This window comes from Suricata suricatta, chromosome 7, assembly GCF_006229205.1.
Source record: "Suricata suricatta isolate VVHF042 chromosome 7, meerkat_22Aug2017_6uvM2_HiC, whole genome shotgun sequence".
In the NCBI taxonomy this organism is placed as follows: Eukaryota; Metazoa; Chordata; class Mammalia; order Carnivora; family Herpestidae; genus Suricata; species Suricata suricatta.
In genome coordinates, this window is record NC_043706.1 from 136,352,174 (window position 1) to 136,369,446 (window position 17,273).

General features: G+C 51.9%; 1 protein-coding gene across 1 annotated transcript in view; it reads left to right on the top strand.

The window, feature by feature from the left end:
• The window catches only part of SYNJ2 (synaptojanin 2), a 116,252-nt gene extending 99,457 nt beyond the window's left edge, over positions 1 to 16,795 (top strand). The window contains exons 22-30 of the mRNA XM_029943257.1: positions 2,335 to 2,553; positions 2,671 to 2,749; positions 3,316 to 3,484; positions 3,905 to 4,078; positions 6,826 to 6,960; positions 8,366 to 8,478; positions 9,514 to 9,619; positions 11,773 to 11,924; positions 13,389 to 16,795. Of these exons, the coding sequence (XP_029799117.1) occupies positions 2,335 to 2,553; positions 2,671 to 2,749; positions 3,316 to 3,484; positions 3,905 to 4,078; positions 6,826 to 6,960; positions 8,366 to 8,478; positions 9,514 to 9,619; positions 11,773 to 11,924; positions 13,389 to 14,111 (1,870 nt within the window). The 3' untranslated portion in view covers positions 14,112 to 16,795. The remainder of the gene's footprint in view (positions 1 to 2,334; positions 2,554 to 2,670; positions 2,750 to 3,315; positions 3,485 to 3,904; positions 4,079 to 6,825; positions 6,961 to 8,365; positions 8,479 to 9,513; positions 9,620 to 11,772; positions 11,925 to 13,388) is intronic.
• The last annotated feature ends 478 nt before the right edge of the window (positions 16,796 to 17,273 follow it).

The window sequence follows — 17,273 nt, forward strand, 5'->3', positions numbered from 1 at the left end:
TTTACCAATTCAGCGAGTGTCTTTAGATGCAATTCATTTAACCATATTCACGGAGCAGGGCCTTGTGTGCTAGGCGCTGTTTCTGGCTCTGAGGATTAGCAGGGAACAAAACAGACAAGACCACATTCTCATGGAATTGTCTAGTGAGGATGGACAGGTAAGTGCTGTGAGAGAAAGAACAGTAATGGCAAGAGTCACAAGGGGTTGGTGCTCTTTTAAACCCAGTGTTCAGGGAATGCCTGTCAGATCTGATGGCCATGGAGCCAAGACCTGAACGATGTGAGAGTGGGAGCCATGGGGGTGCCGGGGGGAGAGCATTGCAGGGTGAGGAGCAAGTCAGTGAGCATTCAGGAATCCAGAGAGGAGAGGCAGAGTGGAAGGAGTAGAGGAAGTCCTAGGAGGTGAGTGAGAAATGCAGACCACATGGAACCTGGTGGGCCACAAAAAGATGTTGGGTTTTACTCGAGCTGAGGAGGGGAGTTTTCCGACGAGGTGTTGACGGAATCAGCTGATGGGTATCCAGTGGGGCCAGGGAAGGACCGTGCAGCAGGCACAGGGAGAAGCGCGCCAGTCTTGGGCCAGGGGGCCGTGGGTGCCCGTGGCAAGAGGAGGTTGGGTTCTGGAGGGGTTTTGAGAGCGGAGCCCGTGGGATTGGATGGCGTGTGTGTGGGCGCGTGAGGATTTGGGGAGGACCCCAGGGTCCGGTCTAAGCAACCGCAAGGATGGAGTGGCCTTCCCTCAGCTGGATGCTGGGAGCTACAGATCTGGACGTGATGGTTGGAGATGCGCCTTAGACGTTTATCGATTTTTCTAATCACAGGAGCAGGGCATCTCGCTTACTGCTAGTTAGGGGGAAACGTACATAAACCAGCAAATCCTCCGTAGTTCTGTGTCTGCAGCGGTTTGTCGTGTGTTGTCTGCGTTTTCCAGGCACGTTAGAAGATTTCACACCAAAGTGTTAACCTGTGTGTGGTGTGTGCTCCCGCATAGATGTGCTTTTAGGCATACAAATGCATGTAAGAAAATTGGGATTATATTATGCAGACTTACCATTTTGTCTTTTAACTTACGACATTAATATTTTATAATTAAACTATTTTAAGGGCCCCTGGGTGGCTCAGCTGATTACGCATCCAGCCTTGATTTTGGCTCAGGTTGTGGTCTCGCCATCGTGAGATCCAGCCCCGGGATCAGGCTCTGCACGGACACTGTGGAGTCTGCTTGGGATTCTCTCTCTCTCCCTCTCTCTGCCCTGCCCTCCACTACCTTGTGCACTCACTTGCTCTCTCCCTCAAAACAATAAACATTGAAAAAAATATTAAGAAAATTTTAATTTTAAACAAATTTTTCGGGGCGCTGGGTAGCTCAGAGCCTGGAGCCTGCTTCAGATTCTGTGTCTCCCTCTCTCTCTGCCCCTTCCCCGCTCATGCTCTGTCTCTCTAGCTCTTTCTTTCAAAAATAAACATGAAAAATAAATAAATTAAAAAACAACTAACCTTTCAAAAAAAAAATAACAGTTGCATTATTTCCTGCCAATCTATTTTCTTGTGTGTGTCTAGACTTTTCCAGCATTACTCTCATTAGCTGTTTAAGATCTTATCCTACAGCTACACCGTAACCTCTTGTGCAACAGCGAGATTATTTCCCCTTTTCCTTTTCCCTCCCATCAGCAGTAATAATCAACCTTGCCTATAAATCTTTGTCTGAATCTCTGGTCATTTTCTTAGAGTCGTAGAATTGAAATTAGTAGATCAAAAGAGACGAACATTTTTGAGATTTTTTTTTTTTTTAAGTTTATTTTTGAGAGAGAGAGAGAGAGAGAGACAGGACGAGTGAGAGAGGAGCAGAGATAGAGAGGAAGACACAGAATTAGAAGCAGGATCCAGGCTCTGAGCTGTCAGCCCAGACCCTGACGTGGAGCTTGAACCCCTGAACTGTGAGATCGTGATCTGAGCCAAAGTCGAATGCTCAGCCTGCTCAGCCACCAGGCACCTCAACATTTTTGAAATTAACCCCAATCGCCACGTCGCCCTCCAAAAAGCTTGAATCCCCAGCAAAGGGAGAATCCGCAGGTCCCCGTCCATGGCAGTGCTGGCGAAACCACGTAAAAGGTCTTTGCTAGTGGCCGGCACTGTTTCCTCTGAATCATCTGTAGGTTAAAATGCCAAGACAGCGCTGAGATTGGGCAGAGATGGAGTCCGCAACCCCAGGACAGGACAGCCGGGCCGCGGGCGCTGTGCTGGGGCCACACCCGTGGGTCGTCGGTGTCCCCTGCAGGGCGGGAGCTGCCCGGCCCTGTTAACGGTACCGACCTTCCCTCCGTGTCTGACACAGACCCGTGCTGGCCATCGTGGAGGTGGAAGTGCAGGAAGTCGACGCGGGCGCTCGGGAGAGGGTGTTCCAGGAAGTGTCCTCTTTCCAGGGCCCCCTGGACGCCACCGTCATAGTCAACCTTCAGTCACCAACCTCAGAAGAGAAGAACGAGTTTCCAGAGGATGTGCGCATGGAGCTCATGCAGACGCTGGGCCATTATGGGACCATTGTCCTTGTCAGGTAAGTGCTGCCCGGCTGGCGCGGGGCCCCGTGTGCGGGTCACACACATGCCGGCCGGGTCCTGGCTGAGCTGCCGTGTTGCGCTCAGCGCTGATCAGCCCGTCTCGTTTATTCCAGGATCAACCAAGGGCAGATGCTGGTGACTTTTGCGGACAGTCACTCAGCTCTGAGCGTCCTGGACGTGGATGGCATGAAGGTGAGTCGTGCATGGTGGCCTGTGGAGCGGGGGCTGCTCACTCCCCAGGGTTTTCTTGTGCTTCTACGTGGTGCCGGCATCTCCTTACCTGTGTCTCTAGACGTGGGCGCCACATGAGCTAGCCCTCTTCCCTCTGGAATCTATTTCCGGTGTCCTCCGTGAGGGATCTGATGTCCACTCCTGGCCACTTGCAGAATCTGGGGGAAAGAGCGAGTTCTCGCGCCTGGATCCCGCTGAGTCACTGGGTCTGTCTTGGCTCCCACCTGTGCACGGGGGCACCCTGCAGTCCTCCTCTCTGTGCGTTTCGGAATACACCGCGTACAGGTGGTTTCCATTTTGGTAATATCCCGGCCTGACGTTCACACCGAAGACGATAATTCAACTTTTATTTGGACCACGTGTGAGCCATGCCGATCATGCCTGAGGTCTAGACCCTCAATTTTTCTTGGTAAAACAGGAAGATTGGCCTGCTCCTGATGCAGGAGTTTGAGCGAGGAAGCGTTTGAAAGGGAAGAGAGAGGTTCTGACCTCTCTGTGTGCTCTCAGCTGGTCGCCCGTCTTCACAGGTGAAGGGCAGAGCAGTGAAGATCAGACCAAAGACCAAGGACTGGCTGAAGGGCTGGCAGGAGGAGATCATCCGAAAGCGGGATAGCATGGCGTCCGTGTCGCCAACCGCCAACTCCTGTTTGCTGGAGGAAAACTTTGACTTCACCAGTTTGGACTATGAGTCAGAGGGTGAGTAGTCCCTGTGGCGAGGCGGGCGGGCCGGACACTCCGGCAGCCGGCGTGAGATGCGCGGGACCCCCTTCCAACACCCTGCCCGCAAGGGTTCCCGAGGGTCCTTGAAGTTCAAGTGTGCTGTTCCACGCGGGCAGTGTGTGTGTCTAGGGGCGATGGTGTGAACCAGTAAACGGGACCTGCGGCTGTCCCGAATGACGTTGAAAACCACAGTTTTGAGGCCGTGGGCTTGGTCCCCTCCCGCCTCCAGTGTGGACGGGATTCCATGTCCGGTGTGGACGGAGTCAGGGTCCCGCACCCACTGAGATGGCCTGCAGGCGTCCTGATGCGGAGCGGCAGCAGGATGTTGAAACAGACCCGCCACTGAGACACGGTGCCAGTCACCCTAATTGTGTGCTGTGACGTTTCCTTCCCCAGGGGACATTCTCGAAGATGACGAAGACTATCTGGTGGACGAGCTAAGTCAGCCCGTGGTCTCAGATGGCGAGATGACAGGGGACAGCCCTTCTGAAGCCCCCAGCTACCCAGCTGCAGTGCCTGCCGGCAAGTTGCCGGCACTCACTAAAAAGAAGCCGCACCCGACCTACAAAGGTAGCGTGGCCCTGGCATTGTACTCTTCCCCTCCCGGCAGGGCATTGAATGATGCCACCAATCAAGTGCCCACCACCATGAAAGGGCTGAAACAACAAGTCTTAGCAAGTGGTGGGAATGGGGCCCGGGCCCGTGTCTGGGCACCACCGCACTGATTTTCTCTAGTGCTGCTTTTTTTTTTTTAATTTATATATTTTTTTAAATTTTTCATACCTGGTACCCTTATAACCTGAGAGATTTACGTTCATTCCTGTTTTCTCTATGTATTTAAATGGCCACAGCGCTAAACTGATTTTACATTGGTAGTTTTGTTTCTCTTCTCCAAAACTTCTCTGTTTCAATGCCATAAGAGACCTAGGCTTTTTTTTTAATTGAAATATAATTGACCACAAAGAAAGTGTGGTTGATAGACCGTGTTAGGTTAGCTTCAGGCGAACAGCATGGTGACTCGGGTACATTACAAATACTCACTGCGGGGTGTAGTTACCATCTGTCACCTTGTGATGTTAAAACAATGTTACTATATTCCCTATGCTATGCTTTTCATCTCTGTGCCTGACTTCTTTTATAAGTGGAGGTTTGTACAACCACCAGTTTTCTATGTGTATGAGTCAGTTTTGGGGCTTTTTTCTTTTGCTGTTTGTTTTGTCTTTTAGATTCCACATATAAGTGAAATCATATGGCATTTGTCTTTCTATGTCTGATTTATTTCACTTAGCGAGATGCTTTCTAGGTCCCTACAGTGTCTCGGTCCTGAGTGCTGGTGTGTGGTTACATTTATATAATATGTTATTGTACAGCGACAGGATAATTAGCATCATTCTGTCGTTTTATTTATTTTATTTTAATTTTTAATGTTTATTTATTTTTGAGACACAGAGAGTGTGAGCAGGGGAGGGGCAGAGAGAGGGAGAGACAGAATCTGAAGCAGGCTCCAGGCTCTGAGCCATCAACACAGAGCCCAACACGGGGCTCAAACTCACAAACCACGAGATCATGACCTGAGTCAACGTCGGCCACTTAACTGACTAAGCCACCCAGGCGCCTATTATTTTAGACTTCAGCAGAGAGGGACTGAAAGTCCCCACGTTGAGCTGCAAGGCCCTGGGTTGTCTAGCCTAATGGCGCTTGTGAGTGGAGAACCCTCTAGTGTTACCTGGGAGGTAGGGTCGTTGGTGCTCCAGCCTCGGACCCTGTCAGTGGTGCCACGTGCTGCACAGGTGCCTTCCAGCTGTCGGTCACTGTGCCTCCCCCACTGGAGGACAAGCTGTGCCCGGCGGGGCCAGGACCCTAGCAGGTGTCAGGACCCTGTGAGCTGGGACACAGAATACGGAACGGGTGAAAGGGAACTGAGATTCGTCCCAGGGAAGATAATTTGCCGAGAGAGGTGCCGACACCCCCCCGGCCCCTTTGATTGTACAGCAGCCCCAAAGTCGGTTAGTGGCCTGTCTGCCCTGAACCCTCAGGAGCTTGTAAACTCCCAGGTTGCTGAGCCCACCGCGGGCAGGCGGGCTGGGCCCCTGGAAATCTGGCCTCTCTCAAAGCTCCCCGGGGGACTGAGGCACGCGGCTGGGTGTGGGGACCGCTGCCTGCTACACAAGCAGCAGACTGTCCGTGCGTCGAGATGGTTCTGTGCTCTGCGCATCCAGAGGGCTCCTGCCCTGGAGCGGAAGTGACTGAAGGGAGGTGCTCTTCAGACAGGAAGTGGCCCCTTTCTCCAGGGGTGGCCGTCATTGAGGAAGCCCCCCAAGGGGAGGGCGTGTATGAGCATAAAGGCCTCTTTGAATGAAAAGTTAGAGCAGCGGCACCTGGGGGCCTCAGTCAGTTAAGCTTCAGCTAGTGTCACAATCTCACAGTCAGTGAGTTCAAGCCCCAGGTTGGGCTCTGTGCTGACAGCTCCGAGCCTGGAGCCTGCTTCAGATTCTGTGTCTCCTACTTTCACTGCCCCTCTCCTACTCACGCTCTGTCTCTCAAAAAAAAAAAAAAAATGATCAGAGCATCCTGGAGCTGTGTGGACATCGAAAGGGCATGTCCTCTACGCTCTGGGAGGTCAGACATTCCCACCAGAAGAAGAAATCCTGCTTCTCCCCAGCTCCAACCTCAAACATCCCTGGGTTTGAGCTGCTGGAAATGGGAGCGGTGGAGTGTCTGAGCCAGAACAAAATTAACTGGGCTGCGTTGTCGTGTGGGAAAGAAGATCTGAACGTGTCCTGAACTTACGTGTAATAAATGCACAGATACTGAAACCAAAGCAGTCACCTCTTCGCGCCCCTCTTAGCCTTCGAAGGTATTTGCAGGACAAGCCAGGAGGGTGACGCCTGTGGAGTAGCTGGCGGCCGGCTGTGCTACTTGGAGCCCCATAGGAGCCGGGATTCTCCACACTAGGAGCTTGTCCCAGGATGGCTGAGGGAGCAGCTGTCCTGTGTTAGAGTGAGGGGCTCAGACCGAGGGCCTCCGGTCTTCCAGTTGTCTCCTCTGCCCCGTGCGAGAGCCTCCTTTGTGATTCCAGAAGGAGACACACCTCACGCTCGGCAGTATTTCTATGTCTCTCACGTCTGGACACAAGTCTTGTCCGCGGTTCATATCTCGTGTCCCAAGCAGGCATTGGGCAACCCTCCCCCACCCCAGTCCTCACAGCAGCAGAGAGGGGTCCCCTGTCCCCGGGGGACCCTCCTGCGCCGTCAGCCCGGCACAGACCCGAGTCCGAGCCCCGACGCCCCTCACCCACCTTCCACCGTGTCCTCCAGATGATGCTGACCTGGCGGAGCTCACACAGGAGCTGGAAGCAGTCGGGGACTTGCGCCACCGTTCTCCAAGCAGGTCCCTGTCGGTCCCCACTAGGCCTCGGCCGCCTCACCCGCCGCAGAGACCCCCCCCTCCAAGTAAGACTTCGCTGCTTTGGGCTGACGCCGCGCCTGTGGGGATAACCGCCTGCGGCCTGCTCCTCGGCGCGTCCCCGAGTCCGCTGCCGCCTCACCGGGTCCCCGGTGCCCTCCCCGCCTCACTCCCTTTTGCCTTGGTGTCAGAGACGGTCGTGTTTCTCCTGACAAACTATGTGAATCTTTTCCAAAGCTCTTCACCCTCCTGTGGCTGTGGTTCGCTTTAAGGCGCCTTCTGTTGGAGATGGTAGAGGACGGAAGGTGGAGGCGACCACTGAGCGAGGACCTTCTGACCCCGTCTTCCTCACTCCTGCAGAGGCGGCCATCTGTCCCTGCCTGCTGCCCGCCCTCTCCCTGCTTCCCAGGGTCGCAGTGAGCCCGGATGCCCCTCCCTCCAGACGCGTCCTGGCTCCCCCAGGCCTGTGGCCGCCTGTGTCCGGCCGCCTCCCTTCCCCGCGCGCTGAGCAACGCACCCCTGCCTGCTCCTCAGGCCCAGGGCTTGGCCCTCACGCTTTTCCCTCAGCGGCCTGAGAAGGATTCCGGATGTGCTTTTGACCACTTCCTCTTGTACCTCTGCTGGTTGCTTCTGTCCCCACCCCAGAATGTGAGACAGTCAGACACAAGATTTTCCTCAGGCTTTACTTTCCATTTGGGTTCATCTTGGCTCACGTCACCATAGTGATGGATGGCGAGGGGAAGCACCTGACTTTTTATGTGTATTCTTGACTTTTCTGCGTTAATACTCAGAGTAAAAAAATAAATAAAGCTTATGTCCTATTGCAGAAATTTTACTGAAATAGATGAATATCAAACTGTTTAAAATTCACTTGACTGTCTACAGATAACAATTGTTAATCACAAGATTCCTGGCCTTTTTCTCATTATATATGTCTGTAACTACCCACAGTTATTCTTCACCTTTTTACAAGATCGGCATCCATTTTGTTTGGTCATTGGTCTTTCGTCTAACGTCTACGTCATTAAACGTTCTAAGATACGATTTCTGAATGACCATAGGTGTAATTTAATATCATTTATCCCTCTGCTTTGGAATATTTTTTAGATTTTTGTCCACAAACCATTTTTTAAATTGGGACCTAATAACTGTGGTGTGTTTTAAACCACTTAAAAATAAATTGGCTTTTATATCAGATTTGAACGCCCCACCGCCCACCCCAGGATGTTAGATTAAAATCTGTGTTCACATAATATTCTCCGGAGAAGAGTCACACAGTGCTTGAGAACCAGAGGAGGAAGTTAGTGCCGACTCTGTGAAGGCCCAGCAGCCCCGCGGGCCCGTGCCCTCCGAGCGTCTGCGGTTGGCTTTGCTCCCGGCTGGCTGGGAAATGACCCCAAAGCGGCCAGTGACCTCACTGAGATGAGGACTCTGCCTCTTTGGTTTTCACAGCTGGTTTAACGGTGAAAAAGTCGGCTTCAGACGCGTCCATCTCCTCCGGCACCCACGGCCAGTACTCGATCTTGCAGACGGCAAAACTGCTCCCAGGAGCCCTCCAGCACGCGGTGAGTTCTTTGTGTTCTGCTCAAAGCAAAGTGGGCCAGCCTGGCTTGTCTCCAGCCCCGCAGGTCATGTGGGGTCACCTCCTCAGCGAGGGCGTGGACCAGCACCTCTTTACCCTCTGCCAGCTCTTTCCCAAGCCCATACCTTAGTAGCAGGTCTTTTACGGGGTTTTTAGATGGTCACCAGAGGGTTAGAGGGAAAATCACGTTTGATGAAAAAAATCCCACGTGTCCCTGCGTGGTTGCACTGTTTCCAGACTCACCTGCTTCTCTCCCTTCCGAGGTGTGACTTGGCCCTTGGTGGCTATGGAGCAGTGCTTGATGGGAGGAAAAATAGGAAAAATTCTGATCAGTTGTCTTGAGAGAAGAGGTAACGGGGCCTGAAGCGCACAGCATGGGAATGCCAGTGAGGACAACAGGGAGGCTTGTAGAGGCGGAAAGTGCTGGAAGGTGGCAGTGAGCTGCTCAGGAAGTGGTAGGTGGAGGTCAGTAGAGCCAGGGAGGTGACGCCAGGGTGCTGGGCAGAGGCAGGCTGTCCCAGGAGGGCGCGGTGGCTGGGACAGATGTCACGTGTGACAGCAGGGGGAGCGGACGGCCAGGTCTCAGTAGTAGATGGTAGTGAACGCAGGTCGTCAGTGGCAACCCAGAGGTTTGGGTGAAGAGGCAGAAGGAGCACTTTGGAGAAAACGTGTATCTTGAAGGTGCGTCAGGAATCGTGCTGAGCTGCAGGAAAAGTGGCTCCTGTTGACACTTGCTGGCTTTTGCCCGGGTAGCAAAGTGGACAGTTTGCCCACCTTGCGGAGACCCGTAACCGCCGGAGTGGGGGAGGGGGCTCTGTCAGCGCTGAGGACCCCTGCGGTCCAGGCGGCCCGAGAGTGCCCCGGGGGGGCACAGAGCTGGAGGGAGGGGGTCTGGATTGGAGTCTGCGTTGTAGCCACCGTCGGACGGAGCCCTGCGCGCCTCACGCCTACGAACTGATCAGCAGTCTGTTTGCCTGCTGGTGTTCACGTTGCTTTCCTTCCCGATTCTGTGCTGCAGCCCAAAGCCAGGACGGGGATAAGTAAACCCTACAATGTCAAGCAGATCAAAACCACCAACGCCCAGGAGGCAGAAGCAGCCATCCGATGTCTGCTGGAAGCAGGGGGTGAGTGGTCCTCGGGGGCTCTGCTTCTGGGCTTTTCTTGGCCTCTTCCTACTAAAAGGGACCTAGACCTACTTTCGGGAGGCAGTATTAAATGGAAGCATTCTTTAGCAACATTTGATAAAATTCCACTACTGAATTTTACTGTCCATTTAAAATTACGTATTTATTTGTTTATTTTGGGAAAGAGAGAGTGCACACACATGGAAGGGGCAGACAGGGAGTGGGAGAGAGAATCCCAAGCAGGCTCTGCACTGCTAGCTTGGAGTCCGATGCGGGGCTCGAACCCATGAACCATGAGATCATGACCTGAGCTGAAATCAAAGGTTGGACACAACCAACTGAGCCACCCAGGCGTCCCTAAAATATATATGTTTAATGTTCAGTAAGTATATAGAAATAACCCCAGGATTTTTAAGAAGCACTTTAAGGGAGAGACGGAAAGAAACAAAGAATTGTAGAAAAGGATAATGCCCCAAGCACTGACTCACTCCGCTGGCTCCGTAAAAAGAGATAGGTAGGGACACATCCCTATTTCTGGCGTAAAACCTACTTTTCAGATCACCAGCAAGGAGAGATTCTTTGCTGTCTGGCAGGGACCCTGTCTCCGCCATACTCCCTGTTTGGTGGTGTTATTTCCCTTGAAACCCATCTGAATCATGTTTTAACTTGGGGTTTCCACCATCCACTCAAAATGGCTGGGACCAATATTTCTTGTTTCTTGTTTTTTTGTTTTGGAGAGGGGGGACCATGCCCTCTGGGAAGTGGTGCCCAGGGCTCGCTGTCTGTCTGCTTTTAGTCAGGGTATGTGCCCTCCTTGTAAGCCCAAGTAACGTGTAAGGAGGGCATGAAGTAAGAGGTCAGGAAACACTGTTGTAGGGTAACTATCATGAGTGGTTTCTTTTTTTATTAAAAAACGTAATAAAGTTATGGGGCACCGGGTGGCTCAGTCAGTTGAGTGTCCCTCTTGGTTTCAGCTCAGGTCGTGATCCCAGGGTCGTGGGATTGGGTCCGTGTCAGGCTCTGCGCTGAGCATGGAGACTGCTTGGGATTCTGTCTCTCATTCTGCCCTCTCCCCTGCTGATGTGTTCTGTCTCTCTCTAATAATAATAATAATAAATAAATGTGTGGATGTAACCACCCACATGGCCACCAGCTGACAAGTGGGTAAGGTGTAGTGTAACAATATGGCGGGATACTATTCAGCCATAAAGAAGCACTCATGTATATGCTTCATCACGGGTACATCTTACCAATATTATGCTGAGTGAAAAGAAGCTAAACACAATATTGTATGATTGCATTTATACAGAGTGTCCGGAATAGGCAAATCTACACAGACAGAAAGTTATTAGTCATTTCCAGGGGCTGGGGAGGGTTGGGGGAGGGGTGTGACTGCTAACGGGGACAGGGATCCTTTTTGTGGTAACGAGAATGTTCCAGAATTAGATAGTGGTGATAGTTGCTACGACTCTAGGAATATACTTGAAAAACCACTAAATTGTACTCTGAGAAGGATGAATTTCATAGCCAGGGAATTATGTCTCAATAAAACTACTGTTTTAATGGTTGTTTTTTTTGAGAGAGAGGAAGGGGCAGAGAGAGCTGGAGACATGGAGACAGAGGATCTGAAGCAGGCTTTGTGCTAAGAGCAGAGCCCGATATGGGGCTCGAACCCATGAACTGTGAGATCATGACCTAAGCTGAAGTTGGATGCTTAGCCGACTGAGCCCCCCAGACACCCCAGTAAAGCTTTTTTAAAATGTCCTATGAGTGTGGCAGTTAGAGGTTTGAGGTTCGAAATCTACCCAGGGTCCCAACTTCTCATTTCCTTGGTCGTGGGCCCTGCAGAGATTTTGAGAAGCTTCGGATTACCTTCCCTGAGAGAAACACACGTACCCATGAAACTTTGTATATGACGTCTGGGCCTCGCTGACCCCCCCCCCGCACCCCGGCGGAGGCCATCCCTGAAGCTGGGGGCTAAACCTAGCTGGTTGGTCCTGACCTCCTCCCAAAGGTCTTTTGTTTTCAGGAAAAAAAGGAAGTCCATCTCCCGAGTAAGTCAGTGTTGAGGGGTGGAGACCGTCTAACCACTAGATCATGGCCCACGGGCCCTGCCCTGCCCGCGTCACCATCCAGACGACTGTGTGTTTCAGGCGTCCCAGGAGCAGCCCTAAATGCCACAGCCCTGAGGGACCAAGGGGCTTCCAAACCAGAGCCCCCGGTGGCGGGGGCCCCGCTCCTGCCCCGTCGGCCTGCACCCAGGGTGCCTGCCATCAAGAAGCCGACCTTGAGGAGGACAGGGAAGGTAAGAGCCCGCAGTGAAGTCCCTTCCGATCAGTTCCAGTGTCTGCTTCGAGGACTCCCAGACGCTGCCGGGCCGTCGCTTCCTCCTTCGTGTCCCCGCCGTGTCTGGCTCTAGCGGAGCAGAAAGGCCTGGGGTTTGTCCCCGCGACGGAGCGGCTTGGAGGTGTCACACTTCCTGAATGTTCCGTCTGAGCCCCCGGACGGAGCCGCCATGGGACGCGCCCCTCCACAGGCTCCCATGCCCCCCGCTCGTGTCCGTCTCTGTCCTGTGCACAGGGTTGCCCACGCGCAGGTCTGGCTTGCGCCAACGGGTCCCTGGAGCAGCAGCGCTGGCCCGCGGGCAGCTCGGACCCTGGGGCTCCGACGGCTTCTCTGCCACTTTTCTTGCAGATTGTTTTTTGCTCTCGCTCTCAAGCTTCTCAGCCTCGCTTGCTGCTTCAAAGACCTGAGTTTGTCAGGACAGTCGCAGCCCAAAGACTGGCACCTGTGGACACATCTGGATCTTCCGTTTGATCTCGGTGTTCTAGTAACAGGACCCTCGGTAATCCCTTGGCTGGTCGTTCCGCGGTGGCCGCTGCTTTCCCCCCGTGGACAGCGTGCGTCATGGCTTTGGTGCTTGCTCTGGGCTTTGCGCCTCCATCTGCCTCTCCACTTTGCGTCACATCTGTCCCTCTGTCCATCTGCCTGGCCTCCTCATGGAGCAGACTTCTCTCCTCTCCGTTTCCCTGTCCCTGCCCTGTCTCGTCTCTGGAAAGCGGGCAGAAATAGATTCATTTTCTCAGGCCACTGCACAAGGGTCACAGGAAAAGGCTGGTGGAGAAGGGGGGGCTTTGCAGTTTGTTTTCTGAAGAGCCAGAGGCCATGCTGATGCTGACATGCCAGCAGCCCCTGCGGTACGGAAGCTTCCTTTGGCTCCGTGCGGTGGTTCTGTGACCGTTTTGAATCAGAGCCATGGAGGTGACACTTGCGTGCAAAATTTTCCCTCTTCTCTGTTGACATATCAAACATGTAAGGAGCAAGCCGGTCCCTTAGCCCTTCAGTTAGCTGAACGCCGTGACGGACGTTCCTTCAGCCTAGCATGGTACACACCGAGTTTTCAAAGCCGTGGCCTCAGAAAAGATTGTGTGTTTTTTGGAGGTTCACTTTTAGTCAAGGAAGAGCATAACCCCATTTCCTAAGGTACCAAAACCAACCAAACAAACAGAAAAACCCAACTTGTTTCAAACTGGTCGCTGCGTGGCCCTGGTGTCAAAGCTTCCCCCGTTTCGTTGGACTTGCTGGTACTCCGGTGCCGTTTTGTATCTGGTTTCCTGTCCGCATCCCAGATGCTCTCAGATCTTGAATTTGCTGCAACGTCAGCTCGGCCGCATCCCCACTCCCCTGCGGACCGCGTCTGGGTGCGGGTTCCTGCGCCCCCAGCGCCGGCCGCTTACTGACGCACGCTCTCTGTCCTGCCTTTCCCCAGCCTGAGTCACCAGAAGAGCAGTTTGGGCAACAGACTGTCCACTTTACCATCGGGCCCCCCGAGACCAGCCTGGAAGCCCCTCCTCTGGCCGCCATCCCTCCTGTTCCCAAACCCAGAACATTTCAGCCCGGGAAGGGGACTGACAGGAAGCCGGCGCCTGGGGACACCCCTCCCGCCGCCGGAGCCGCCCCGCCGCCCCCCCCGGAGGCTCTACCCCCTGCACCCCGGGCCCCCCCGAGGAGGAAGAAGTCGGCACCCGCGACCTTCCACCTGCAGGTGCTCCAGAGCAACAGCCAGCTTCTCCAGGGCCTCAGCTGCAGCGGCGGTGACCGTCCCCTCCCGCCCCCGCCTGACCAGGGTGTGCTCCTTCCTCAGCCGGCCCGGCCCGGCCCTTCGTCTGCTGCAGGCAGCCCGGTGGATGGCACCAAGGAGACGCAGCCAGAGGCCGCCTCCCTTCTTGGTGATTACCAGGATCCCTTCTGGAGCCTTCTCCACGACCCTCACCTGTTGAAGAATGCCTGGCTTTCCAAGAGCTCTGACCCCCTGGACCCCGGGACCGGGAGCCTTGGCAGAGCACACACAGCCCCGCTGCAAATCCAGGCCTCGGCGGCCGACGACCTGCCGCTGGAGCACGGGCCCAACGACGTGGGTCCCTGGACGACAGTCAGTGACAAGGACAAGAGGACGGTGCTGGAGGTGTTTGACCCGCTGGCAGAAACGTGAGCGGGAGGCGTGCTCTTTCCCGGGCACAGCCCTGAGCCTTGGCCTCCAGTCCCTACCCCCCGCCGCCGCCGGGTCAAAAGAGACCTTTATTTAAAGGCACACTGAAAACACAGTTGTTCGTCTGTCGCTCTTGTGTAGTTCACAGAAAGTGTGTCTCTAATTCAACAAGATGATGATTCAGCCACCATGATACGTTTTATTCCAGACGTGTGCGTTTTAGTTTCCTAGAACCTGGTTAGAGTTGGCGTGTGGACTTGAGGAAAGGGAATCTAGCTGATAATGTCCGAGAAGCGCTCTCTTGTTGGATTTTTAATGGTTTTTCAATTTATGTGTGTATGTGGTTTTTTAAAATTTTTGTTTGTATTTTACAGATATTGGGGGTAACTTTGCGGTGAACCACCCAAAGGTTGAGCGATAAAACTAAAAGGTGACTGGGCCCAGTAAGCGCTGTGTACCTGGCTTGCTGATCCCAGGTTACAAAATGATGATAATAGAGTTGGGCGCCCCCAACAGATCCACCGAATGACGAGACCATACTGTCCCGTGAGCCCTGGTGTTTATTTATATACGTGTAAACTGGCCTCAATCGCGTGGGAGATGGTGTCCTACGCTGTCTAGGGTCTCAAGCACATCCCTTTGCTGACCCTGAGCTGAGGCCGGCGGCAGACTCCTTCCTGCGTCGGGTCCTGGCTGGTGCCCGCCGCACAGAGCTACGGCCTTGAGCCCTCGTGGACGAGTCAAGCTGATTTTTAGGCACTGGCTCTTCCCCATGAGAGGAAACCTGGTGGCTGCTTTCTCCCCTGACATTCCGTACCGAGTGAAAGCACACGCCGTGACAACCCATCCGGACACAGGCTCCTGGTCCTCGCTGTTACATTAAGAGGAATATGCCGCTGTCCCTGTGTAAGAAACCCCAGGGCAGCCTTTTTGGGTTTGCTTATCTATTAGGTTTATTGTTTTTGTTGATACATTTTTCTCTACATTTGCAACACCACTTCTTGCCCTAGTCTGTCATTTAGAACGGTATCACCATCCTAGTTTACATTTTAAGAATAAGGTTATAAGGCATAGAATCCATTTAGAATGGATACCATATTTGGGGAACAAAGTCACCGGTGAAATCTTAGTGTGCCACCTACCATATTTAGGAGTTTTTAGTGCCCGAGAGTCCTACAGCAGCGATTCTGTATTATCTCCAGTGTGACCAGAGAATTCCTGCACTGATGCTCATGGTTGGGATGGCGAGATTCATTTGCCGGGTGCACCCCTCTCTTTTTACTTAGGGGCTTTCAGAATTATTTCTCATGGCCACTGTCAAGATACACTGCAGATTATTTACACTTGGCGCTCAACACAAAAATGAAACCACAACTTTTATTGCATTTCATCTGAAAACCAATAAGAGAAAAAGGTATGAGTGGCCCTCAGAGATAAACAGAGCGTCCATGTAGTTGACCAGTGGCAAGAGGTGGTGTTTCTGGCCTTCGCTGATGAGGACGCTTTCTGTAGTCAGTACTTCATACCCGTTACCTCTCCACACCTAACAACACCATTCTTGAAGACTTAGGGGAAGAAAGAACACAAGATGGGCAAGCAGCCCAGAGAAGCGAAATGACTCACCAGGAGTCACTTTGCTACTAAGGGTACAACTGGGAATGGAATCAAAGATTCCGTAATTCAGATGTTCTTTCCTCTGTCGCCTCTTTTTCCCACCAAAAAAGAGGTGAATTTGAAAGCAGGTGTATGTATCACAGCAGTGATTTGCAGCGCTGGAAATAGGCCTGATTTTCCGGTTTCTTCTTTGTTCTAGATGCAAGTAGTCATAAGTGTGACCGAGAACAGAACTTTAATTCAGGAAGGTGCTCATCACACAGGTAGCTCTTAAGAGCCCGACAGTAAGTATTAATGTGGAATTCTTTGGCTCTCAGGAGGCAGGCAATGAGAAAAATGGTCAGTTGTTTAGCATAAAGAATTGAACAAATATTATGTGATGAGACGTGTTCAAATTTAGTGAACAACGTAGACTGAATTTTGAGGTGACCATAGGTAAGGTTCACACACCAATGTTCTCTTTAAAAACTGGACAATTGGAATTGACTTGTTTATCTTTTAGGTCAGGGCTTTGATAGTTTGTAGGTCTCCCAGGTTCACAGCAGAGTCGGTTGAGTAATCTGACAATGAGCAGCCACCATCCTGGGGATTTCGTCCTGTGGGCTTTTTACTTTTGGTCTTTCTCTGCTCCTGCACGGGCCGCAAGGTGTCTTCAGTACCACTCTGTAAGATGGCACAGGTCACCGCAGAGAATTTGAGGCACAGAACTTTAATTCAGCATTGTCTCTGTGACCCCCGTTCTATAATAACTTTCCCAACATAATCTTCTCTTACCTCTTGCCTATCTTTAAAGTCTGTTCCAGTAAATGACTGAAATTAGGACATCTGCCCAAGCAATGCCTGTAAAAGTTTAAAGTTGTTGAAATTCAGTCTACAATAAAATTCTCCTGATGCGTAGATGTGCAAAGTAATGTGTTAAAACATTTGCTTTATAATGAAGCATTTATATCAGAAAGCTACAAAAATTATTTATTGGGTGACTAGTGATTAATAAAAACCCTGTAATGTTTATTTGAAGTGATAATTTGTACTCCAGTTGTAAAAAAATGCCTATTAAATATTTTGTTTTTTAATTTGGCTTGTTTCTTTGCAGGTTCGGAAAGAACTGAGGCATATCTTCTGTGGCTAGCCTTCTCTTCTGGATGAAATGTGATTGCTAGTTATTCCTCTGAGTTTGGGTCTTGGTTCCTTTTTCAACCATCACATTAAGTTGAAAAAGCACCAAACTCATAATGGGGTTAAGAATTTATGACTTGAATGTTGCCAGCAGGGAACACTGAAATAACATATGTAATAGCTTCATGCTACATTATCTAGAAGACTTGAGAGATGCAAGAGTTCTCTTCCTATAGGATCTCATAGCACCTTCCAAAACCTTAGACTGCTGGGTTAATTTGAGCACATTGTTGTCTAGAAGCAGGAAAAAGGGAGCAAACGAAGTCCTGTCCAGGTTTGTTCTTAGCTAATTACCACACTAAATATAAATGTTTTCACAATGATTTTCATGAACAGGAATATACCGACCATTTCAAAATAGTAAAGCTGGTTAGT